The sequence below is a fragment of the Oryctolagus cuniculus genome, chromosome 12 (genome assembly GCF_051225735.1).
Source record: "Oryctolagus cuniculus isolate XC-2025 breed Fujian yellow rabbit chromosome 12, ASM5122573v1, whole genome shotgun sequence".
Lineage (NCBI taxonomy): Eukaryota > Metazoa > Chordata > Mammalia > Lagomorpha > Leporidae > Oryctolagus > Oryctolagus cuniculus.
Genome location: NC_142878.1, coordinates 43,399,970 through 43,426,207, shown reverse-complemented (window position 1 = coordinate 43,426,207; position 26,238 = coordinate 43,399,970). Strand labels below are relative to the sequence as shown.

At 35.5% G+C, this 26,238-nt stretch overlaps 1 protein-coding gene across 8 annotated transcripts in view; it reads left to right on the top strand.

Annotated features, from left to right (window-relative positions):
• Positions 1-23,199, top strand: part of ARHGAP5 (Rho GTPase activating protein 5) — a 90,079-nt gene extending 66,880 nt beyond the window's left edge. For 3 of the 8 annotated variants that reach the window (XR_011380769.2, XM_070053778.2, XM_051822156.3), the window contains 4 exons: positions 10,340-10,417; positions 11,680-11,811; positions 13,478-13,583; positions 18,060-22,372. Coding sequence is in view for 6 of the 8 variants with exons in the window: in XM_070053778.2 (XP_069909879.1) it covers positions 10,340-10,417; positions 11,680-11,811; positions 13,478-13,583; positions 18,060-18,387 (644 nt within the window). In the remaining 2 variants the exon portion in view is untranslated. Of the gene's footprint in view, positions 1-10,339; positions 10,418-11,679; positions 11,812-13,477; positions 13,584-18,059 lie in introns of all 8 variants that reach the window. The other 5 variants (XR_011380768.2, XM_070053777.2, XM_070053776.2 and 2 more) reach the window with 2 other exon arrangements.
• The last annotated feature ends 3,039 nt before the right edge of the window (positions 23,200-26,238 follow it).

Here is a 26,238-nt window from a genome sequence, read left to right as displayed (position 1 = left end):
AAAGCATGTATACTCTAAATTCTTGTGGTTTTTCCATGTGAGCTTTTAAAAATTTTTTGAAGTACAATTCATATGAAATACAAAACTAACCATTTTAAAAGGTGTACAATTCAGTGACATATTTAGTATGTCTATATCTCATCTTTTGTAATCATTACCTCTGTTTCAAAATATTTTATCTCCCCAAAAGGAAACCTTATACCTGTGACAAAGCTACTTCTCACTCACCATCTCCCTCAGTCCTGGCAACCAGCTACTTCTCACTCACCATCTCCCTCAGTCCTGGCAACCACCAGTCTGCCTCTGGATTTTCCTATTGTGAATATTGAATATACTGACATCACAAAATGTCACCTTTTATGTCTGGCTCTTAGCATTTTGAGAATTGTCCTCACTATAGCATGTTATCAATATATATCTCAATGTATGCTTTACAATATTTAATTCATCCATTCATCCATTGATGAGTTCCTGGGTTGTTTCCATTTTAGGTTGTTATAGTGCTATAGACTATGATCATTCATGTGCAAACATTTGTTTGAATACTTGTTTTTAGTTCTGTAGGCTGTATGCCTAGGAGTGGAATTAATATTGTGTTTATTAGCTTTTAGAGGAAACACCAAGCTGTTACCCACAACAGTTATACCATTTCACATTTCCACCAGCAGTGTAAACAGATTCCAGTTTCTCCATCTTCGTCAGCATTTGATATTTTCCATTTTTATTTATTTAATTTTATGTAAGTTTTAAAAGTTTCATGTATTTCGTATATACAGATTTAGGAACATAGTGATACTCCTCACCCTACCCTCCCTCCTGCCCATGCTCCAACCCTTCTTCCTCCTCCCTCTCCCATTCCCACTCTTAATTTTTACAAAGATCTACTTTAAGTTTACTTAATGATTATAAAGTTAATCCTACACTTAGTAAAAGAGTTCAACAAGTAGTGTAAAGAAAAAAAAAAAAACACTATTTCTCAACAGAAGAGACAAGGGTTGTAAACAGTCACCGCATCTCAGAATGTCCATTTTACTCCAATACATTACATTTTTTTTATTTGAAAGTCAGAGTTACACAGAGAAGGAGAGGTAGAGGCAGAGAGAAATATCTCCCATCCTTTGGTTCACTCCCCAATCGGCCGCCATGGCCGGAGCTGCGCTGATCTGAAGCCTGGAGCCAGGAGCTTCTTCTGGGTCTCCCACACCAGTGTAGGGGCCAAGGACTTGAGCCATCTTCTACTGCTTTCCCAGGCCACAGCAGAGAGCTGGACCAGAAGTGGAACAGCTGGGATTCGAACTTGTGCCCACATGGGATGCCAGCACCACAGGTGGCAACTTTACCTGCTATGCCACAGCGCTGGCCCCCAATATATTACATTTTAGATACTCTGTTAGTTACATCAGATCAGGAAAAACATGTTATCTGTCTTTTGGGGACTGGGTTATTTCACTTAGTATAATGGTTTCCAATTGCATCCATTTTGTTGCAAATGACAGGATTTCTTTTTGCCTTTTTTTATTTTTTACAGCTGAGTAATACTCTATAATGTATATGCCATAATTTATCCAGTCAACAGCATTTGATGGACATGTGCGTTGATTCCATATTGATTGAACATGGGGATACAGATAACTCATATGCTCATTTCTTTGGTTTGGGTAAATTCCCAGGAGTGGAATGGTTGGATCGTATGGGATGTCTATATTCAGATTTCTGAGGTACCTCCATACTGTCTTCCACAGTGGCTATACCAGTTTACATTCCCACCAACAGTGGATTAGGGTGCCTTTTTCCTCACATTTCACCAGCATTTGTTGCTTGTTGATTTCTATATAAAAGCCATTCTAACTGGGGTGAGGTGAAACCTCATTGTGGTTTTGATTCGCATTTCCCTGTTGGTTAGTGATCCTGAGCATTGTTTCAAATATCTATTGGCCATTTGAATTTCCTCTCTTGAAAAATGCCTGTTCAAGTCCTGTGCCCATTTCTTCACTGGATTGTTTGTTTTGTTGTTGTTGAATTTCTTGAGCTCTTTATAGATTCTGGATGTTAACCCTTCATCAGTTGTGTAGTTTGCAAATTATTTCTCCCATTCTGTCATTTGTCTCTTCACTTTGCTGAGCGTTTCTTTTTCAATACAGAAACTTCTCAGCTTGATGTAATTCCATTTGTCAATTTTGGTTTTGATTACCTGTGCTTCTTGGGTCTTTTCCAAGAAGTCTTAGCCTATGCCAATGTCTTGCAGAGTTTCTCCAATTGTTCTCTAGTAATATGATGGTTTCGGGTCATAGATTTATGTCTTTGATCTATTTTGAGTGTTTTTTTGTGTAAGGTAGGGGTCCAGTCTCATACTTCAGCACTCGGAGATCCGGTTTTCCCAGCATTATTTGTTGAACAGACTGTCCTTGCTCCAGGGATTGATTTTAGCTCCTTTGTCAAAGATAAGTTGGTTGTAGACGTGTGGATTGATTTCTGGAGTTTCTGTTCTGTTTCATTGATCCATACATCTGTTTTTGTGCCAGGACCAGGTTGTTTTGATTATAACTGCTCTGTAGTATGTCTAGAAATCAGGTATTGTGATGCCTCCGGCTTTGTTTTTGTTGTATAAGATTGCTTTAGCTATTCCGGGTCTCTTATGTTAACATATGAATTTTAGCCTCATTTTTTATAGATCTGAGAAAAATGTCTTTGGTATTTTGATTGGGATTTCATTGAATCTACTTGCTTTTGAATAGTACGGACATTTCGATGATATCCATTCTCCCAATCCATGAACATGGAAGATTTTATCATTTTTTTATGTCCCCTCCCTCCCTTATTTATTTATTTATTTATTTATTTATTTATTTGAAAGTCAGAGTTACACAGAGAGAAGGAGAAACAGAGAAGTCTTCCATCCGCTGGTTCACTGCCCAGTTGGCTGCAATGGCCGGAGCTTCTTCCGGGTCTCCCACGCAGTTTTGACTTGCATTTCTCTGATAACTAATGATGTTGAGCATCTTTTCATGTTCTTGTTGGCCATTAATACATCTTTAGAGAAGTTTATTTTAAAGGTTTTTGCTATTTTAAAATTTGATTGGCTTCTTTTTATTAATTTCTAACTCTCTAAGAGTTATATTTTCTGGGTACTAGAACCTTATCAAATAAATGATGTTGCAAATATTTTCTCCTTTATAATACACTTTATTTCTTGATAATATCCTTTAATAGAAAGTTTTAAATGTTAATGAAATCTAATTCATTTTTTCTTTTATTGCTCATGCTATGGTTAACATATAAGAATTTGTTGCTAAATCCAAGATCAAGTTTGTCACTGTTTCCTTTAACCCTATATTTTATAGTGTTAGCTCTTACATTTAAGTCATCGATATGTTTTGAGTTTGTTTTTGTATATTGTGTGAATAGGCACCTAAATTCATTCTTCAGCATGTAGATATTTAACTGGCTTAGGGCGACCATGTTTTTGTCATTGATTGGCCTTGACAACCTTGGTTTAAAAAAAAAAAAAAGTCATCTGGCCGTAGTTATTGTATTGGTTTATTTCTGGACTTTGAATTCTCCTAGTACAGGTTGAGTATCCCTTATCTAAAATATTTGAGTCCAAAAGTGTTTTTTGATTTCAGTTTTTTTTAGCCCCTAGATTTTGGAAACTTTACAATAGATAACAAGATATCTTGAGGATATTTGGAAATTTTGTAATACATAATGAAATATCTTGGGGATGAAATAATTTTTATCTCATATACCTTTATACATATAGTGGGAAGATAATTTTATGCACTGTTTTTAATGCATCTGTGTTTTGGCTATGATCTGCTTCATAAGGTTAGGTGTCAAATTTTCTGCTTGTGTCTTATTGTCCCTCAAAACATTTCACATTTTGGAGAATTTTGAATTTCAGATTTTCAGGTTAGGGTTTCTCATCCTGTAGTAAATTCTGAAGTCAGAAAGTGTGTCCTCTATCTTATTCTTATTTAAGATACTTTGGCCACAGGGTTCCACAAAATTCAGTGTTAATTTGAGGGAATGCTTTTCTGTTTCTCTCAAAATAGTCAATTTGATTTTGATAGAGATTTTATTGAATCTGTAGATCAATTTGGATAGTATTATCTTCACAGTAGTCACCCAGTCCATGAATACAGGATGTATTTTATTTATTTAGGTAGTCTTTAGTTTATTCAAATACTCTTTTCTAGTTTTCAGTTTATAAACCTTGGAGTTTTTGGTAAAATTTATTCCTATGTATTTAATTCTTTTGAATAGTATTAAAATAGGATTGTTTTGTTTTTTTCCTATTCCTCATACTCATTGATAGCACACAAAAGTACAACTGATTTTTATATGTTGACCTTGTATCTGCAACATTGCTGAATTCATTTTTTTTTTAATATTTATTTATTTATTTCAAAGGGTTACACAGAGAGATCTTCCATCCTCTGGCTCCCTCCCAAGTGGCCACATGGTACAGGGCTGAGCCAGGCTGAAGCCAGGAGTTTTAGCTGGGTCTCCCACATTGGTGGCAGGAGCTCAGGTATTTGGGCCATCTTCTGCTGCTTTTCCCAGGCTGTTAGCAGGGTACTGGATCCAAAGTGGAGCAACCAGGACATGAGCCAGCGCCTATATGGGATGACAGCAGCAGCTTTGCCCACCATGCCATAATGCCAGCGCCCTGAACTCTTACTTTAGCTCTGCTATTATTTTAGTGGAGTCTTTAGAGTTTTCTGTATAAGTTCTGTCATCTTCAAATAGGGGATAATTTTACTTGATTCTGATCTAGATTCCTTTTTATTTCTTTCTTGCCTAATTGTTCTGCATAGAACTCCAGAATAATCTTTATGTGGCAAAAATAGACCCATTTGTCTTATTCTTGATCTTAGGGGGAAAATTCAATTTTTCACCATTTTTAACCACAAGGATTTTTTAAAAAAGATTTATTTATTTTTAAAGGCAGAATGGGGGAGAGGGAGAAAAAGAGAGATATTCCATCTGCCACTTTACTTCACAAATGGCTGCAATGACTGGGGTGGGTCATGCCAAAGCCAGGAGCTTCTTCTAGGTCTCCCATATGGGTGCGGGGTCCCAAGCACTTGGTCTACCTTTTCTGTTTTCCCAGGCACACCAGCAGGGAGCTGGGTTGGAAGTGGAGCAGCCAGGACTCGAACCCTCGCCCATATGGGATACCACTATCGCAGGTGGCAGCTTTACCTGCTATGCCACAGCACTGACCTCTACATGGGTTATTTATAACTGCCCTTTATTAAGTTGAAGATCTTGTCTCTTCTTGTTCATGTATATGTGTGTGTGTTTAATTGTGAGAGGATATTAAATTTAGTCAAAAGCTCTTCTCTTCACTCCCAAAAGCTCTTCACTTTCACTTATTTGAAAGGTAGAGAGAGAGAAAGATACAAAGAGAGTTTCCATCTAATGGCTGGTTCACTCCCTGGCTATGCTGAAGACGAGAAGCCAGAAACAGAATACTATTTATCTGATCCACAGTGAGTGTGTCCAAGTTTCACATTCCATCACATAATACTTGTGATGTCCTTTAAGCTTTTTCTAGGTGCAGGGTGGGGAGGAAGTCTAGGAACTAAACTTAAGCACGTGGATTGCACTTTTTTTTTTTTTTTTTTTTTTTTGGTGTCTTTAATTTGGAGAGTTCCTTGGTCTCTTTTGTATTTCCTCACCATGAAAATTTTGAACAGTATTAGCTGATTTAGTAAAATACCTATCAAATTGTGTTTGTTTCCTCTTTAGATTCAAATCACATTTTTTGGTGTGAGGTTTCTGCAAAATGATAGTTTGTCCTCTTGAGTGCCTCATATCTGGAAATTGTACCTATATCACTGATGTTAGTTTTTGACATTTGACAATACCTTTGAAACTTTTCTTATTTGTTTAGGTTGATATGAACTTAGATATTCTTATATTTGTTGAGATGCAACCCATTACTGTCCATCCCTGTATATTTAGGTATTCAGATTGTTTTAAGATCTTTTAATTGCTTCTGTATCATTTTAATTATTTTAAGAATATCTCCATAATTCTCTAAGCACTTGCTTACTTTCTGATACAAAATGTACAAGGCTTGGTTATACTATTCCTTTCCAGATTTGGACTGATCCTTTTCTCCAAAAAGTTCTGGTTTTGTTTTGATGGAGACAGGTATTCAGACACCAAAATAAGGAGGCAGGTGCCTGTGATACCTGCATACAAAATTGGAATGCCACTTGGAGTCCTGGCTGTCCCATATAGCTCCCTACTAATGCATGTGAAAAAGCAGTGAAAGATGGCCCAAGTACTTGGACCCCTGCCACCCATGGGATAGACCAGGATGGAGCTCTTGACTTTGGCCTAACCCATCCCTGGAGATGTGCTGTTGGGGGAGTAAGCCAATGGATGGAAGATGTTGTTCACTGTGTCTCCATCCTTCTCTCAGTCTGCCTTTCAAATAAATGAAATAGATCTTTAAAAGAAAAACCAAAAATGAGGGCTGTCTCAGCATATATATGTATATTTGCATGCATGTATATCTGTATCTATATTCATTTTTATATCTTTATTAAATGAAACATGAATTCATGCTACTTCCTCCAATTTCCATGTAGTACCACAAAGTATGTTTTTAGTCTCTCTTTTTACAGTATTAGTCATTCCTTTCCTTAAGAATACACAGAAAGTACATATACCACTTTAAATGGAAACCTACTAATGAGTTGGGTATTTGCTTATAGTTCATTTTTAAGATCCATTTACATAGCATGAAATACAGCAAACTTAAGGGTTCAGTGAGTTGCATTTTGACAGCTGTGCATGCATTGGTTCAGTCCACACACCTGTAAAAATACAGAACATTTTGTCACTTTCTGTGCCTTCCCAATTAATCTTTCAACCACTTTTCTGATTTTTAACCCCCTATTATATAGATAGGCATTGACTGCTTTAAAACATTGTATATGGAGTCAGAACAAATACATTCTTTTGTGTTTTATTTTTTTCTACACATCCAGAGTATTTGTTAAATTAATTTGTGTTGGCTATGTCCATAAAATATCATAACTTTTACGGCTGCAACTTTGCTCTCCTGTGAAATTTGTTGGTAAAATTTAGCTCTTCATTTTTATCATCTTCATGGATTTCTGGAAATTAACTGTTTCCCTAGTATGAAGTGTACTTTGTTTCCATTTGACAGCCTTAATTTTTCTTTGTAAAAAAGTAAATAAAAGTAGGTGATTGGTGCAGTAAGCCACACCAATCCCTTGTTGGAGTATCCAAGTCCTGACTCTGTTTCTGATCCCAGCTTCCTGTTATTGTGCACCCTGGGAAGGAGCCAGTGATGGCTCAAGTAGTTGGGTTCCTGCCACCATGTAGGGGAGCCAGGATTGAGTTTCCAGCTCCTAGTTTTGGCTGGTCCAGCCCGACCTGTTGCTGGTGTTTGAGGAGTGAACCAGAATGGCTTGAATGTTTCTGTCTGTATGTATGTGTGTATATCTCTTTCTGTATTTCTCTGCCTTCCAAATAAATACAGTTAATTTTTTTTTTTTAATGAAATAGGAACCGTCATTGAGATACAGCAGATTAAAACCACTGCTTGGGAAACCTGCATCCTATATCAGAGTGCCTAGGATGAGTCTTGTTTCCACTTCTAATCCAGATTCCTGTTAATGTATATTCTGGGAAACAGCACATGAGGACTTAAGTACTTGGATCTCTCCCACCGATGTGGGAGACCCAGATGGAGTTCCTGGCTCCTGGCCTCACGCAAACCTTTGTGGGCTTTTGGACTGTAAACCAGCAGACAGAAAAATATATCTCTCAAACAAATAGAACTAAAGAAAAGTTAATGAAATATCTGCAGCCAGAAAAAATGGGGGAGGGATTATGTTATCCCACACAAATGCCTTGATTTTGGCCCAGGAACGATCAGTTTGACAGAATTTACTTTTCTGTTGTTCTTTTTTTGTTTCATTAACTGAGACCATAGGAATATAGTACCATATCAAAATGACTCCTTTCAAAAATGCTTCAAGGACTGGTGCTGTGGCATAGTGAGTTAACTACCCCATGCAGCGCTGGCGTCCCATTGGGTTCCAGTTCAAATCTCAGCTGCTCCACTTCCCATCCAGCTCCCTGCTAATGTGCCTACGAAAGGCAGTGGAAGGTGCCCAAGTGCTTGTGCCCCTGTACCCTCATGGGAGAACTGCAAGAAGCTCCTGGCTTCTGACCTGGACCAGCCTCAGCTGTCAGCAACCATTTGGGGAGTGGACCAACAGATGGAAGATCTCTCTGTCTCTCTAACTCTGCCTTTCAGTTAAAATAAATAAACCTTAAAAAATTTTAAAAACATAAAAATGCTTTCAGGTTCCTGCCCCATTGAATACAGAGATAGTAGTATAGACTATTGGCAGACATTAGATTTCTTATTCAAGTGCCCCAAGGTTCTTGCCTTTTTAGTCTAATTTCTTTTTGTTATTCAGATTGGATAGTTTTGGCCTGTGCAGAGGCTCAATAGGCTAATCCTCCACCTAGTGGCGCCAGCACACCGGGTTCTAGTCCCAGTGGGGGTGCCAGATTCTGTCCCGGTTGCCCCTCTTCCAGGCCAGCTCTCTGCTGTGGCCCAGGAAGGCAGTGGAGGATGGCCCAAGTGCTTGGGCCCTGCACCCCATGGGAGACCAGGCTCCTGCCTTCGGATCAGCGTGGTACGCCGGCCGCAGCGCGCCAGCCGTGGCGGCCATTGGAGGGTGAACCAACGGCAAAAGGAAGACCTTTCTCTCTGTCTCTCTCTCTCTCACTATCCACTCTGCCTGTCAAAGGAAAAAAAAACCAGCGGATTGGATAGTTTTATTGATACATCCTCAAGTTCACTTACTCTTTGAAGTCTGTCCTTCTGTTGAGCCCATTTGAGAAGTTTTTTGTTTTTTTATACTTTGTTTCAGGTATGTTTGTAATTGTTCACTGACATATTTCATAGCATCTGCTTAAAGATACTTGCCAGATAATTCTATAACTGTCATCTTTGTGTGGTTCTTAATTCACTTTCATCATTCTACTTCAGATTTTTCTTGGCTTTCGTATGCAGTTGATTCTTGTCTTATTGTGTCCTGGACGTTTTGGATGTTATGAGACTTTGAATCTATCATGTTTTATTTTAGCAACCTCCTCTGACACCATTTAGCAAAGGAGAAACAAGGGTTACAAGGTGGGAAATGGAAGCCCAGACTCCCCACTTTGCCTCCACTAGTAGTATTATAGTGGGAACAGAGGATGCTTCTTACTCAGGATAGTAGTGGAAGTCTAGGCTCTCCACTCAACCTCTGTTGACACTCCATGGAGTATAAAAGGCTCATTTTACATATAGGCAGGTTTTGGCTCTTCTGACAAGGATGAGGAGGTATTGTTTGCTGTTTGGCTTGAGTAGGGTGATTGCAAATCAAAAAAGTTTTCTCTTGCTAGGTGTAACTTTCCCAGTCTTGTCTTTGGAGAGAGCAGGTTTTTTCTTGGTGGTGTTTTGTTTTGTTTTGTTTTGTTTTGTTTTGTTTGTTTGTTTAGTTTGCTTTGTTCAGTTTGGAGCACCATCCCCTACTCCCTTCTTCTTTGTTGTTTCCCTGTTGCTGGCCGCACCATTGCTCAGTCTAGGATATATAAGAGATAAAAAGAAAACCTAGGAAACTTAACATGTCATTCCTGTGTTGTAAGATCATTAGCCAGTCCACCTTCTCCTTATCATTCAGTGTGTTCTTTGTATTCCGTGTATTCAGGGTTCTAATCTATATTAGAGAATAGAGTAGGGGGGCTGGCATTGTGGCATAGCGGGTAAAGCCACCACCTTCGGTGCCGACAACTCATATGGTTGCTGGTTCGAGTGCCAGCTACTCTACTTCTGATCCAGCTCTCTGCTGTGGCCTGGGAAAAAAGAAGATGGCTCAGGTCCTTGGGCCATTGCACCCTTGCACTCTCCCAGAGTGGGAGACTCTGAGGAGACTCCTGGCTCTTGGCTTTAAATAGCGTAGCTCCAGAAATTGAGGCCATCTGGTCATTGAACATCAGATAGAAGACCTCTCTCTCTACCTCTGTTTCTCTGTAACTCTGCTTTTCAAATAAATAAATCTTAAAAAAAAAAAAAAGAGTGGAATAAGGAGAAATGTGTCTTCTCATAGTGTTTGTAATTGGATATCCTACATGGTTTAAAATAGAGAGTAAAGTAGTCCATTAAGGACATACTTAAAAATAAAATGCGCTAAAATATTTTACCACCATATTTTTGTAAGTTCCTAAAGTAATATGTATAAGTACATTATTTGTTAATATATATTTATGAAAGCATGCATATTTGTTTTATTAGGGTTATGTACTGAAGGTCTGTACCGTGTCAGTGGAAACAAAACTGATCAAGACAATATTCAAAAGCAGTTTGATCAAGGTAAGATAATTATTTAAAATGAGATTATCATTTTTCTTATTGGAATCTCATGGTGGGAAAATTGATTTTTCATTTGAAAACTTTGTAAATATATGGATGTTGAGAAGAGAGAACTTGAAGGTGCAATTAGGAATACAGGAAAGCTAGGAAATGTGTGTTTTTTAATACTAACAAGACAATTGTTGATTATTTTAGAGCGGGTTTTTTGTTTGTTTTTGATAAGGAACTGAGTCATGGGGAATTATAAGAGGGAGTAGGTGAAACAGAATTTAAAGTACGTTCATAATGGAAAGAGTGAAGACAGCCATAAAAAGCACTTGGGTAAAGAGAATACATAAGTGTGTGTGTGTGTACGTATGTGGAGATTTTCTGTTTGAATGCTTTTTAATTATAGGGAAAACTCCCTTCGATTGGTTCATTTCCTGAATGCCCAAAAAGCTAGGGTTGTGCCAGGCAGATGCCAGGGGTTAGGAACTCCCCCTGGAGTCCCATGTGGGTAGCAGGAACCTAGCCACTTAAGCCATCATCAGCCACCTCCCAGGTTGCGCACCAGCAGGAAGCTAGAATCAGAAGTGGAGGCAGGACTTGAATCCAAGCACTCTGATACAGAGTGCAAGTGTCCCAAGTGGTATCTTACCTGCCACACCAAATGCCCACCCCTCCATTTTTGTTTTGTAAGAACCTATTTACATTTAAACTGTTATATAAAAGTTAAAAACATTAGTATTAGTAGAATTCTGTAAGATACTAATAAACCTAATAACATTTTAAATGTATTTACTTAATACTTATTTGAAAGGACAGGAGGCAGAGAGCCCTTCTATTATCCAACTGCTTATTCCCTAAACTCCCACAATAGGTAGGGCTAAGCCAGTCCAAAGCCAAAAACCAAGAACTGAATTCAGGTCTCTCATGTTGGTGATGGGGACCCAAATATTTGAGCCATCATCTGCTGCCCCCAATGTGTGCATTAGCTGAAAACTAGAATCCAAAGTGGAGTCTGTACTTGAACCCAGACACTCCAGTGTGAGATACAAGTGTGCTAACTGCTGTACTGTGTGACAGGAATTTTGATTGTAAACAAAAGTACTTAATACTCAGTTGTTTTTTTCCATGATCTATATGATTTGTTGGCCTGTAAAGAAAAGTGGTTAGAAAGAAGACTTAAGTATCTTTTCATCTGTGAGTACTTGCTTAGCTTATCTCTTCTCTAATAAATTAAAACTTTTTGATAAATTAAAATTTTAATTTTTGCCTCGTAGATCACAATATCAATCTAGTATCAATGGAAGTAACAGTAAATGCTGTAGCTGGAGCTCTTAAGGCTTTCTTTGCAGATCTGCCAGATCCTTTAATTCCATATTCTCTTCATCCAGAGCTATTGGAAGCAGCAAGTAAGTATAAACCTACCTTTTTGGAAATAGATGATGATGTCAGTTTTTTTAATGTTGATTGCTAGCTGTTAAAATCAGTCTTGCATCTGGAGTATATGCTTCTAAAAAGTTAACTCACTAGAGCTCTGTTTCTTAAAGTATTTTCCTCTAAATCCAAAGACAGTCAGAATGTCTAGGGATGAATATTCAGTTTTTAAAAGCCTCCCAGGTGATTGAAATATTCCTTCAAGTACTTGAAGCTTGAGGTTTATAGTTTTAATTCATACTAGAAAGGCATTATTAGAAAGTTAATCCTTCAAGAGAATGTATCTTACAGTGTTCTTCAGTAAAATATTAACCTGTGAATGGTATGTACATGTGTATATCTTTTTTAAAAAATGTTAGGTTGACAAAATTTATTTTGGCCCCTATTTAAAATCATTTCTGGTACAAGTAAGACAGGAACATGGTGTGACTTCAATGAGTATTTCTTTCCATGCCAGATATTGATTTATTTGGAATATGAGACCTAAGATCTATTTGGGTAGCAGGTAACCTACTGCATAATCCAGATTGTCTATCAATAACTAAAATAATGTGGTTTCCAAATGTTTATCTTTAGCATTCCATTTTAAGGTTGTATAAAGTGAAATTACTTCGTTATGGTTTTGATTGTATTAAAGTTCTGTGCTTTGTTCAATTAAAAACCACTTCATTGTATTGTCAGAACGATAGTTGCCTTATTCATTCTCCCATGTGTAAACTGGGAAAATAGTTCCATTAGATTTTATTTCTTGACCATAAAGAATAAGCTCAAAACTCTGCTATTTAGAAAATGTTTGATGACTGACTTAAAAGTTATATATTACAAGTGAAAATATCTGTAAGGATGTGGTGTGCATATTCACCTCCAAATGGAAAAAGAAGGAAAAGAAAAGCACTGTGTTTTCTCTTGTTTGTTTTAAGACCACATTTCAGTTATTATGTTTTGTAATTTGAATATAAACTTGGAGAGTGATAAATTAAATGCTTAGACTGAATGTAAAGGAAAACTGTCATATGCAGAGTGAATACAACTGGCCCAAAGGCCATATTCCTCCTGTCACTAGTTTTTGGAAGGCTTTGTGATCTGAGAGTGGTTTTTGTAACAAAAAGAAAAAAATCTATGATACATTAAAATTATACAAAACTCAAATTCCAAAAATTTTATTTGAACACATCCATAGTCATTTGTTAAATAATGTTGGTTACTCCTTTGGTGTTATAATTGCTGGGTTAAATATTTCAATGTGCAAAGCCTGAGTTTTTACCATCTGTAGCATGAATATTAAGAGCATAAAGGATCTTTAAGTAATTACTTAATTCTAAATAACAATTTTGTTATTTAAATTGAATGAGCAAATTTCTAGTATATTGTTTTCTGTTTTACCAGTGTATAGTTGCTTTGACCTTTACAGGTAATTTCCTTTACTTGTGAAAAAGACTAAAGTAGTAGATGATAATGTTGATAAATTACATCAGTTGAGTGATTTCTTAGATTTTTGGGTTCTTTAGAACATTGTTTTTGATTTTGTTTACCTATCCTGTTGTGCTTCAAACCCATATTTACTTGTCTCTTTTAGTACGTGGAGCAAGGAGCTCTATCAAATATTTTGAGTTCACACAAAATTCTTCATTATTTTTACAGAAATCCCAGATAAAACAGAACGTCTTCATGCCCTGAAAGAAATTGTTAAGAAATTTCACCCTGTAAACTATGATGTATTCAGATATGTGATAACACATCTGAACAGGTATTTTTATTTAGCAAAGAAAATATTCTATACATTTCAAACTTGAAAGCTTTATATAAGTTGAAAAACAGTTCAGTTTTGGTTGTCTAATATATAGCTAAAAGTTATGGTGATTATTCTTGTAGTAATTATGGAAACAGTGATAAATTTTTTAAAAAAAATGGATTTGTTTGTTTATTTGAAAGGTAGAGTTACAGAGAGAGGGTCCTGGGTCTTCCATGTGATGGCAGGGGTTCAGGCACTGTTTCCCAGGCACATTAGCAGGAAGCTAGATTGGAAGCAGAGCACCTAGGACACAAACTGGCACCCATGTGTGATGCCAGCATGGCAGGCTATGGCTTAACTCACTGTGCTACAACTCTGGCCCCCCTATTTTCTGTTTTTATCCTGCTTATTTGTTAGCAATTCTCTCATGTATAATATTAGAAATTTAGTTATGAAATTATATTCAAGATAATTAACCGAATCAGCCTATTTGGAGTTGGAAAAATTAAGAATTAAAGAGGAAAACTGTAAGTTTAATGTTACATATTGACACATTTTATGATTATAATGTAAGTCTTAAAGGGTTCCATATGCTTTCTCCGCCATCCTCCTTTGCTGTCATGTATGTTGGTTATTATTTTGTTTGGCTGTTCTACCTGTAGTGAAATTTTACCAGCAATCCTGACTTATGTGAAATGAAGGCACTAATCCTTATATTAATAGTCTATTAAGCTTCAAGTTTACTCTATTTTCAAAACAGACTTCTCCCCATAGCATTTATTAAGTTGAAAGCTTTATTGTATAATGGCTAAAAGTTAGGCTATAGAGTCAGACTGTTTGAAATACTGCTAGTTGACTAAATCACTTATCCTAGCCACATGTTTATTTTCCTAACTATAGAGGAGAATAATAATAGCTCACAAAAACAGTTTTGAGAGGACTGAATGAGATTATTACTATTATATGCTAATTATTACAAAATAGTACTTTCCATAACATTGTCTACTGGCATTTTAATGAACTGCTATTTGTTGACTAATAATATCAATGTCCAAATTATGTTTCAGCTAGTAGTTCTTAGAATATTAATGACTGTTCAATATTTTATTATTGCTATCAGTGAAGTATAAAATTGTGTTAACATTTCTTATAACCTTTTCTATGAAAATTGTAGCATACATGGTATTATAGTATGTTTACTGGAATTTTCTATTTAGAAATACCATAGTAGTAGCTCGTAGTGTGATAATAGACTTGCATTGGGTTCAGTAGGAGACCTTATTGTTTGGCCGGAATAAGAATTGGATTTCATTAAAAAGGGTAGGGAAAGGGGGCAGAGGTCAGAACATATTCACAGAATCACAGGGCTGGTCTACCATGAAAATTATTTTGATTACTATTACTTTGTTCCAGAATTGGTTTTGGCAATAAAACAGTTAACACAGCCAAAAGTCTATTTCATGCATTGAGAAACAGTGAAGAAACCTAGTTAATGGAAGCAGAGTAAAAAATAAAGACAGGGAGGAGGGATAGTGGCAGGTCATACAGAACAGTATTATTAGTCTGTTTAGTAGTGTTACTCCTTAAAATGTTTTACTGACAAGATAAGGAGGTTTTACAATATAAAGCTCAAGTCATGAAGCATACTGTTCAGTTCACTTGATGGTTTTTGGAGATGGGGGTACACTTCCTTAATGAAAGAAGCATTGCATGATTTACATTCTACTACCCTGAGCAGTATGAGGATCTACTAGAGAGTATAGCAGAGGGATAACATAATCAGATTTAAGTTTTAAGAGGAATATTCAGATAGATTGGAATTGGTGAAGGGCCTATGTGTAAGGTACTCGACTAAGTGCTAGGGACACAGTTGTGAACAAAATAGTTACTCATTTCATGGAGCTTACATTCTTGTACAGGAGAAAAGTAAATGTACAATGGATGATTAGCAAATTGCAAAGGTTGCCAAAATTAATCTGTAGAGTTACTTTTTGTTTATATTCTTTCACTCTCCACAACCATTCAGCAAATTTTTTTCTCCTAAATATTTTTCCATTTTCTTTTCCTCTGCCACTGAGGATGAGGGTTTATCAGTTCTCTTTGGGACTTCTGATTTCATTGTAATTGAGCTCTTTCCCTGCCAACCTTTCTTCCTGATCCTTCCTTGATCCTCATGCCAGAATGATCTTTCTAAAACATCTTCTGTAAAGATTACTTAAAATTAAATGGTTTCCTATTACCTTGAGATGAATTTCAAACTTTAGTACGTAAGTGTGTGGTTTATAACATCACTTAGAATTAAATGGTATCCTATTTCCTTAAGATAACATCCAAGTTTAACACTTAAGTATTTGGTTCTGACTTCTTTAGTCATTTTCTTTCCTTTTCTCCTATCCTTTACCAGGCTTTGCTATACTAAAACAGTATTACCAGTTAACCAGAATCAGTCTGTGCCATATCCTTAATCATATTATGACAGAACTTTTCTCAGAATGTGGTCCCCCAAACAGCAACATCAGCATCACCTGGGAACTGATTAGGAATACAAATTACTGGGCTTCACCCCAGACAGAATGAATCATGTACTCCCCAACAATCTTGTTTGTTAACAAACCCTCCAGCAAATCACAATAAATGCTAAAGTTTAAGAGCCAGAATTCTAACTGCAATTCCCTTCTTTCCTATCATTCTTCACGTGCCCCCTTGACTCAGTTCAAATAGTACTTCTTTCAAGAAGCTTTCCCTGATCCCTCTCGTTTCTTTCTTCATTTTTTTAAAATACTCATTTGTAAAACGTGTGCATGCGCACACAAACACAAAGAGAAGGATAGTGATAGATAGATTGAAAAATAGATCCATCAATCATTCACTCAGTCTTCCATATGCTGGTTCATTCCCCAGATGGCTGCAGCAGCCTGGTCTGGGCTAGGCTGAAGCCAAGAGCCAGGCCATGGTCTCCCATGTGGGTGGCAGGGGCCCAGTTTACTCGAGCCATCTGCCGTTGCCGTTTGAGACACATAGCAGAAAACTGAATTGGAAGACAAGCATCTGGGACTCCAATGTGGGATGCTAGCCTAATGTAGCCAGCATCTCAAGTGGCTGCTTAACCTGCTGTGCCATAATGCCAGCTCTTGCCTCTCATTTCTAGCTTATTTAGTACATTTTCTCTGTATGTACTTTTTGACTTCTGTTAGACCTGATTACCATATACATGCCTTTCAGTTTTATAGGTATTTGCAGAACCTAGCTCTTGCCTGTTGCACTAGATGGCACCAAACTACCTACCCTCTTTTGCAGAGGTGGGGAATGTCCTGCTGTATAAGGCCCTTGAAATAATTTGGTGTGGCTGCCAAAGCAACCACAGGTGGGACTCAAAATTTCAATAAATCTGTAGCAAGCTAAGTTTTTTAGGTTGATAATCTTGTATGGCCCTCAAATGATGTTAAAAATAACCAAATGGCCCTTGGCAGAAAAAAGGTTCCTCGTCCCTGATAAAGGTTTATTTTATTTTAAATATTATTATTCTGACTATTCAAATTCTCTTAATATAGTAATGACTTTTACCATAGAAAACCTATTTTTAGTTCAGGGAGCATCTTCGGTGTTGGGGGGGATTTCCTTTGGTTTATATATAAAAGTTTTTATCTGTAAATTTAAGATTTTCCTCTTGGCCTAGTAGTAGTAGTAGTTGTAGTAGTAATAGATTTTTCTGCTCAGATGCATACTTGTGGACTGCTTTATTTGGGTAATCTCCCAATTTAATCATTTGAGTTACACTCCAAGGTTTACCTCTCATATTTCTTTTTTTTACTGGAGATGATGATAGATGTGCTTGCCCATTTAAAGAACTAGATGCAAGTCATTTAATGTATGATGACTTGTAAATTATTAAGTCATAAGAATTTCATGGTAGAATTGTGTTGTAAACTGAGTGTTGTCTTCCAGGTGAAATTTGTAAAAATATACAAGGTAATTAATGATTTAAAAAATTATTCTGTTAACTACTCAAAAATTAATTTTTTAAAGGTAAAAATTCCTCTGGTAGGATGATGGTAAAATAATTTTTCCAAGGCTTGTTGAAAGAGATAGAATATCCTGATTTAACTTTACTTCTCACAATATTCTGGGAATTTGGATATGCAATTAGAATTTCTTGTTTCTGTTGTGAAAACTTATTAAAATTTGTCACGTGATCTTCTTACCCTAAGGGAAAAAGAATTAAGAAGGCTTCCGTATGTAAATTTTTAAATCCCAAGGTGTAACTTTTTTAAAGACTATCTTTTATTTCCGTAAGACATGAATTTTTTACTGTTGTCTTCTGTTTTAGAGTGTAGTTGAATATAGAATGCACAAGATCTTTTATATTTAAAGTTAAGATAAAATAGTAAATAATCTGAGATACAATCAGTAAATAATCTGAGATGCCTTTACCTCTAGGATTCTATAATTATAATGAGTTTTGATTTCTGTTTTTTCCTTTTATAATTTCAGGGTTAGTCAGCAAAATAAAATCAACCTAATGACAGCAGACAATTTATCCATCTGTTTTTGGCCAACCTTGATGAGACCTGATTTTGAAAATCGAGAGTTTCTGTCTACCACTAAGATTCATCAATCTGTTGTTGAAACATTTATTCAACAGTGTCAGTTTTTCTTTTACAACGGAGAAATTGTAGAAACTGCGAACACTGTGGCTCCTCCACCACCTTCAAACCCAGGACAATTGGTGGAATCAATGGTACCTCTGCAGTTACCACCACCTTTGCAACCTCAGCTGATACAACCACAATTACAGACGGATCCTCTTGGTATTATATAAGTAGGAAGTGATTGCAGACAGCCTGAAATTGGACAAAAAGCAAATCTAGACATGCATGTTTCAGGGTTCAGTAGTATACTCATGTTTCATACAGATAATTCACATTCAGAGTGATGGGACATTTTCTCTTTGAACTGTATGGTATTCTTTATTCATTCAATTACATTACAAATCTAAGACCACGTGATAAGCATGACTGGAGAGGTTTAATTTTTATAAACAAAAATAGCTATAAAATACAAAGCTGCTGCTGCATGCAACCTTATTGCAATCAGTATATCATTCCTGTGGCAATTTCTGTCACCTTATATTGTGAATAAAATTTTTCTATAGAAATTAAATGATTTAAAAACTCATATATGAAACATTTAATCCTTTTCAGCCTGCTTTATGGCTGGTTTTGTTATTTGATGTGCTAATTTGGGCAACTTAATTTACATTCTAGCAGTCTCTGTAGATAACTAAAAGCCCAGTGAAGTATTTTATAATTTCAGGCTACTTAGGCCATGCTTAGGATGTTGTTTGAAAGAAAGAAAAAATACACTTAACATATTTCACATTTCTGCACCTTCATCTAAGTAAACCTTTGGATGATTTGATGAAGGATGAATGAACCTATTTCTTTTACACACATACCAGGGACAAGCTTGTGGCTAACGTTAGTTGATAATGTTGTGCAGAGGATACTTGACACCAACTCGTTTCTTTGTGGGTCCAAAATGAAAAAAAAAAAAAAACATTTTGTATACGGTTAATTCTGTAAACAGATGCATGTTTAAAAGATCTATGATGGTCTTGTAATCTTAATCTAATATATTTTAGATATTTTAATTTATTCCCTCTTGGGGAATACATTTAGTATAGTGTAGAAAATAATTCATGACATTTTCATATAAGGTTCTATAACTTTTCATACATAAACATGAAATTTGTTGTAGAAAATTCTTTAAACCAAACATTTTAATCTAGGACTTCAATTTAATCTGTTCCTTGAATCTATTTTTATGTGGCCCTTAAAAACATATCCAAAAAAATTCATTGCTAATATAGCAATAAAAATACTTTGGGTACTGACAGACTCTTTGGAGTGTGTATATATAAAATTACAAACTTGTATGCATATTCTTTTCTGAGATGTGTTGTACTAAACTCAAAATGGCTTTTGCACCATTTTTTAAACCAATTTTTTCCTTTGATGTTGGTACCAGACTTGCTATAAATGACTGCTGCTTTGGGGGTTAAACTTTTTGTTAGAGAAGATACAACCAGAAAACTAAATTATAAGTAAGATTTTCAGAATAGATGGCACAGGTAAATTTTGTTAGGTTTCATTCAAAATTTTTTCAATGTCAAACCATGCCACTTTTCACTGGAAAAGGAAAAAATTGGTTTGTTTTCCATTTATAGATTATATTTTGTGCAGTAAAGAAAATTCTTTGGTTGATGTAGTCTTCATTCATACTGCAATTTTAAGATTATTTTATGTGTATGATAAAGTAAATAGATAATTTTGAGATTCAAGGCTCCTAAGAGTTTGATTTACTCCATTTTTCCTAAAATATTCTTTACCAATATTATGTCCTAGGTATTTTACTTCCATTTTTAACTTCAGAACCAAGATGTCGACATGAACCAGGCTGCTGTTGAAGTACATGTATATTATAAATTATCTTATTTGTGTTATACTCTTACATGTTATTATCTTTTCTAAGAAAACAAAGTCCCTATTATTCCTATTGCAAAGCACACAGGAATTAAGAAAGTACAGTAATTTTTAAAAAAAATAACCGGTAAATGTAGTATTCTTAACTTGTTCTATATTACTTATACCTATTGTCTATATAGCTTTAATTTATAGCTGTCAGTTTAACATTGGCATGTCTGGCAAAGAAAATTAAACTTTAAGAGTTTTATAAACTGTTTCTAGGTTGCTAAAGAATTTATTTTTCTACTATATATGGTATAGACAAAGCATCAAACTATGTACAGGAAAAAAGCCTGACTATTTCTGTTGGAAGTAGGCTGAAAAGAGAATTTTCAGAACTGTTCGTGTCTTCGGTTCATTTTGTCATAACTTTGCTATTGTAATGTGTGAATCCAAGTTTATTTAAACTGTTCTCTTTTATACTATGTTAATTTAACATTCATCTGCATTTATTACCATTTTTGTTAATGAAACTAGCATTTACCATTTTCCACATTAACCACCTTGCACTGTCCCTAAAATTTAACTCCAGTTTCTATGCATTTTATCAGTGATTTGACTCACTTCACAGTGAGTCATCTAAATATTCTGCATTTGGTTCAGTAACCAGTAGGTTACAGTTACTGACAATTAAAGTACGGTTTAAAGCTAAGTCTGTTATACCGAATTGATTTTTTGTTTTTGCCAAGGGTTTAGACATGTTTTGAAACATTAGAAGAAGAATTCTAACAACAGAATAACACAATTAAATACTTGTTTTCTGGTAAGTTACTGGAAAGTTTCACTGTTTAGGGATATATCATATATGAGACTTAACAAATTAAAAGAATACTAAATAGTCTCATAACTATGGGTAAACATTTAAGGCCTTATATTTTATAATACAAAATAAAATTCCATCTACACACATGTTGCCATTGTTTCATTTAAAGTTCAGTGCTTATAGCAATTATAAATATTGGGCTTACAGTATCTAAATTAGTAATATAAAGAAGCATAGTATTGGATTTGTTAGAAGTCAGAGTCTATTCAACAGTTACTAGAATACACAACTTAAGAATTAAACTCCAGGCACCGTATAATATCATTATAAATGGTATTTGTTAGTAGTATTTTACCCCTAACATTTACAATGTAAATATTGTAGGAAACAGCAATCTATCTTAGCCAAAAAGCAGCTTTTATTTTCCATACTGTATGTAAATAATATAGACTTTTTTTTTAGGTACTGGAATCTAATTTCTAATATCTCTTAGACATAAACAAAGGGAATAATTGGCAAAAGAACTTAGGCCTTAGCTTCCATGGTGATTTTTAGTTTTTTATACAGTAATAATTGTGATGCTATTTGTCAACTGGATATAAATATATATATATAAATTTAAAAAGTCAAAAAGTGCTTTGTTTCTTTGTTTATAATTAATGTAATTTTGTGCTTCACCCACAGGATGCTGCAGTAAATTAAATATCAGTGAAGCTTCCGATGTATAAATGCTATGAATAAAACATTAAGAAGCTATGTAATTTTAAGTTATAGTTGCCTCTATTTTTACCATTTCTTTGGTAAAAATCAAGGGTTTTTTTCCCTCAAGTGAACAGAAAAAATTTATGTCAACATGATAGAAATTCCACTGGGGGAATTTTTTTTTCCCAACTTTCCCTATACAATGTAAGAAGAACCAAAATTTATTCTGGGTGTATATAGATGAAAATTGGATTTTAAAAATAGTTGGTAAAACAAGATAGTGTACAGATTTCTAAGACTCAGGTATTGTCTGGACCTGAATTTTGAATAGTAGCTAGACATTCTTTTGAGCCACTGGAAATGTTTTTAAGCCTATTCTAGTTTCAGTAGAGTTGCTAACGTCAATTTAATATTTTTGTTTTCTCTTCATGATATTGTGAATATTAAGCCAAATCTTATGAGTGTATATTGTCAGATTATTTGGTTACTAGTGAGTTCTGTTTGACTTGAATCTTTGTGTATCTTGAATTAAGTTAGCTAATTCTTAGGCTGAACAATTTGTTTTTGTGTACGGGACATGTTTGATTTTTTATTTGAACTCTTGAAATTCTTATCAGCCTTTTTAGTTTATCAAATATCTGAAAATAAAATTTTCTAAGATTTAATAAGGGAAGGGAGTACTTTTTAGAATGATTTTCTTATGGTAGCATCTGTATGTACTTAAAAGACTGTATAAACATTAATACCAATCATCAACATCCAATCATTTGATGTGACCAAAGTACCATGGTATTTATAAAATACTAACTGATGAACTTTGGGGATCTTTGCCATTTTTTTTGAACCTCATCTTCTGTGCATGATTCCATTTTTCCCCATATAATAATAGTTTTATCTCCTTGTCAGCAGGAAGGAGGTAGAGAAAGTCACTGAATCTTGTGCTGTTCTCAGCTTAATTAAATTGGGTAATGTTAGTCTTTTTTTTGATAATTCCATAGATAGTAGGAATGAATCTGGAAAAGTTAATCAGTAATCATTGATGTTAACATTTAATTATCACTAAGTATAAACCTTGAAATTAATGCAACGCAGTTCTGGTATAATCATTTAACTGGTACTTAAAGAGTGTTAAGACCTGCACCATATGCACTTTGTAACAAAATGTCATAGAATTCGTAGTTGAAGCAGCTTAATACTTACTCCCACAGTCTAGTGTTTCTAATCAGTTTATTTGCCCCAGAGATAAAAGTTACTGAGAACCATGTAATAATGTCCCCCTTGTCCTAGTAGTTACCTAATGTTATCAGTTATTAAGATTTTCTTAGTGTTTTAACCTCTTTTGAAGTTTATTTCTGTATATTTGTTTCACTATAAGTGATACGATTTTAATAGTTGACCTGTTTATTGCTTCACTGATTGATCCAAATTAGTTTTAATTTTATATTATATTGCTCACCAGATCATTTTTGGGCTTGAACTGTGAATGGTTTGTCCTAACTGTTTAATATTTTCTAAGTACTTGATACAAGTGCTTAAGAATATTTTCCAACTTTATGTTTGGACCTTTTAGTTCCCTTTTTCTCCAGCTTCTTGGTGTTTCTTTTTTTCTGAATAAATGCCCATGTAGGTGTTCAAAGAAAAAGACTTACGTTTGACTCCCTTACTAACTATTTGTATAGGGCTTGGATTATTTTTAAATATGTAATGAAATAATTAAAAATTACCTAGCTATCTGAGAGAACTTGGTCTTTAACTATTCTCTAAGACTTCTTGGAAGTTTCTTTTCTTGATTTTTTTTTATTTGTTGGCAATCAGGCATAGCTGCTGAATTTTCAGTATTGTAGCTTTTGCAATGAGAGAAACCATTACCAACAATGTACTTTTAAAATGTAGAATAAAATATTGTCCAATAATAGGAATTACAAAATACTAATTATGTTAAATTACAATCCACTTAATTTCATGCAATAGATCAGGAGTTAGTAAACTTCTTCTGGGAAAGGATAGATTGTAAATATCTTGGGACTTAAAAGGCATTATCTCTGTGGTGCTTCTCTGCTATTGTAGTGCACAAGTAGGTGTAAGCAGTATAGAAATGAATGAACATGACTGTTCCAGTAAGACTCAGTTTACCAAAAACGGGCACCAGACCATATTTGCTCCAGAGACCAAAAGCTGGCTGATACCTGGCATAGATTGTTAGTAAAAATAAGTCCCAAGTTTTATCTGTGTGAAATAATTTGATAAATTCAGAACAATCTGGGTTTCATTAAAATTTTACCAAAGATGATTACCTCTGTTCTATCACCCTTATTTCCAAAGGAAATCATTTTTTATAAGTACATAGAAAAGCTATGTGAAATGGTTATTTTTAAAGATTTTACTAAAACAATATGTGTATTAGTTTTTCATCACTATAATGAAATAACTGAGGCAACTGACTTTATGAAGGGAAAAGGCTTATTATTTAGCCTAACAGTTGTAGCTCAGGATCATTTAGCCTCATTGATTTGGCCTCTGAGGAGGATGTTGGAGTGTGGTCATGTCTCAAGCCAGGCCCTATAAAATCCTCTCAAAAACACTGCCTTCCCAGGACACAGTGACCTAAGAACCACCTACCAGGCTCCACCTCCCACCTGTGCCACCTTGAAAATAAAGCCTTTTAACCCATGGGCGTTTGGAGGGATATTGAGCAGCCAAACTAATTAATATCTAAACCATATCATGATGCATCTAGAAGATAGAACTGATGATACAGTTATATACATTAGAACTGAATTGTTTTCACAGACTTAATTCTGTTCCTTAGTAAGGTTTTTGAGGGCAATAACTGCATCTCCACCTACTGTGCATTAATCACAATCACATAATTAGTGAAGTTATTAATACAAGCCTTAAAAATGAAAATATGTAATTTTTATGAAAGTATAACAGTTTAATGGAAGGTCTCTTGAAAGAAACCTCATTCATGTTTTCATGAATTCATGTCAGTAGTCATGTTCTGTTGGAGAATTACGTAGAAGAGAAATTATTTGTGTAGCCATTCTGAGCAGGTTTTCATTCAGAAGATGTTTGCATGTCAGAGAATTCATAATGGAGAAAGATACAAATGTAGTCATTGCAGGAAATACAATGAGTACTTGGTAACAAGGGAGTAATTTTTTGTGTTAAATATGGAGGAGTCACCAAAGTACCACATATTTGTTTGCCGTATTGCTCATACCTAAGAAACGTGTGAATATACTGAACTTCAGAAAACTCCCCCATAAATCAGTCTGATTGTACATCAGAGAATTCACATTGGCAGGAAGCTGTATGAATGGAGTGACCATGCTCTAAGAGTCATAGTTTAATGTACCAAAATTTCCTATTCAAGAGCGACTGCATTACATGAACAGGAAAAGGCTGTCAGCAGTGTCAGGCTTGCTCACTGAGGAGCAGCCTGCCTCCGAGATGGCCCCCAGCCATCCCACTTCCTGGGATTCACATCTGTATGATAGTAAGCATTTTATGTGAACATAAAGCTCAGATGGAACTTAAAATAATTTTGTCAAATCTGGTGAGACAAGGTTTTTTTGGTTGGTCATGTGTTTTTTAAACCACCGTTGCCCAGGCATCTGTATCCTTGAACTACGTTTATCTTACAGAGAGCCTGGTTCCCATATAGCTGCATTTAGGTGATTTAAAAGTAAAATATTTTCCACTGAAAGACAATTTTGACCAACTCTCTGAGAATATCTGGAAAAGATGTTTCAAAGAACCAATTTGAAAGGCCATCAGATAAGTGATCCTGTCTTTGCTTTCCCCTGCCTGTTGGAAATTTCCGTTGGAGGTATCAGAGGATGGCCATACTTACGATGGCCTCTGGAAAGTGTAGGTGGACAAGAACTGGAATTCAAGGCCTTCCAGATGGCTCTACAGTTTGGCAAAAATCAGATGTCTACCACAAAATAAGGCATGTGTAGAGACCAAACAACTAGAATTAAACATGCCAAAGATTTATTCAGGGCTGGCACCACAACTCAATAAGCTAATCCTTCGCCTGCGGTGCCGGCACACCAGGTTCTAGTCCCGGTTGGGGTGCCAGATTCTGTCCCGGTTGCTCCTCTTGCAGTCCAGCTCTCTGCTGTGGCCCAGGAGAGCAGTGGAGGATGGCCCAAGTCCCTGGGCCCTGCACCCACATGGGAGACCAGGAGAAGCACCTGGCCCCTGGTTTCGGATCAGTGCCGTGTGCCGGCCAGCCGCAGCGGCCATTGGGGGGTGAACCAACAGAAAAGGAAGACCTTTCTCTGTCTCACTGTCCACTGTGCCTGTCCCAAAAAAAAAAAAAAAAAAAAAAAAAAAAAAAAAAAAATGCTTATTCAGTCCAAGGAAGAAAAGAACTTTAAACATTTCTGGAAAATAAAAGTACTAAATGCAAGTTATAGAATCAAACATGCTAACTGAAATTATGAAATCAATGAGTAGTCACAGCTGAAGATAAAATTGACAGTGGCAGCAACAGAGGAAAAGCAGAAGATAAGGGTTTATCAAACACTCCAGAAATAGATGAGTAATTGCTAAGATTTTGCCACAGCTATCAAAAGAGACGACTGATTCAGAAATAATTCCACAGAAAACAAATCTTTAAGCATATCAAAATGAAACCAAAAACTACACAGAAAAATCTTAACTGGAAAGA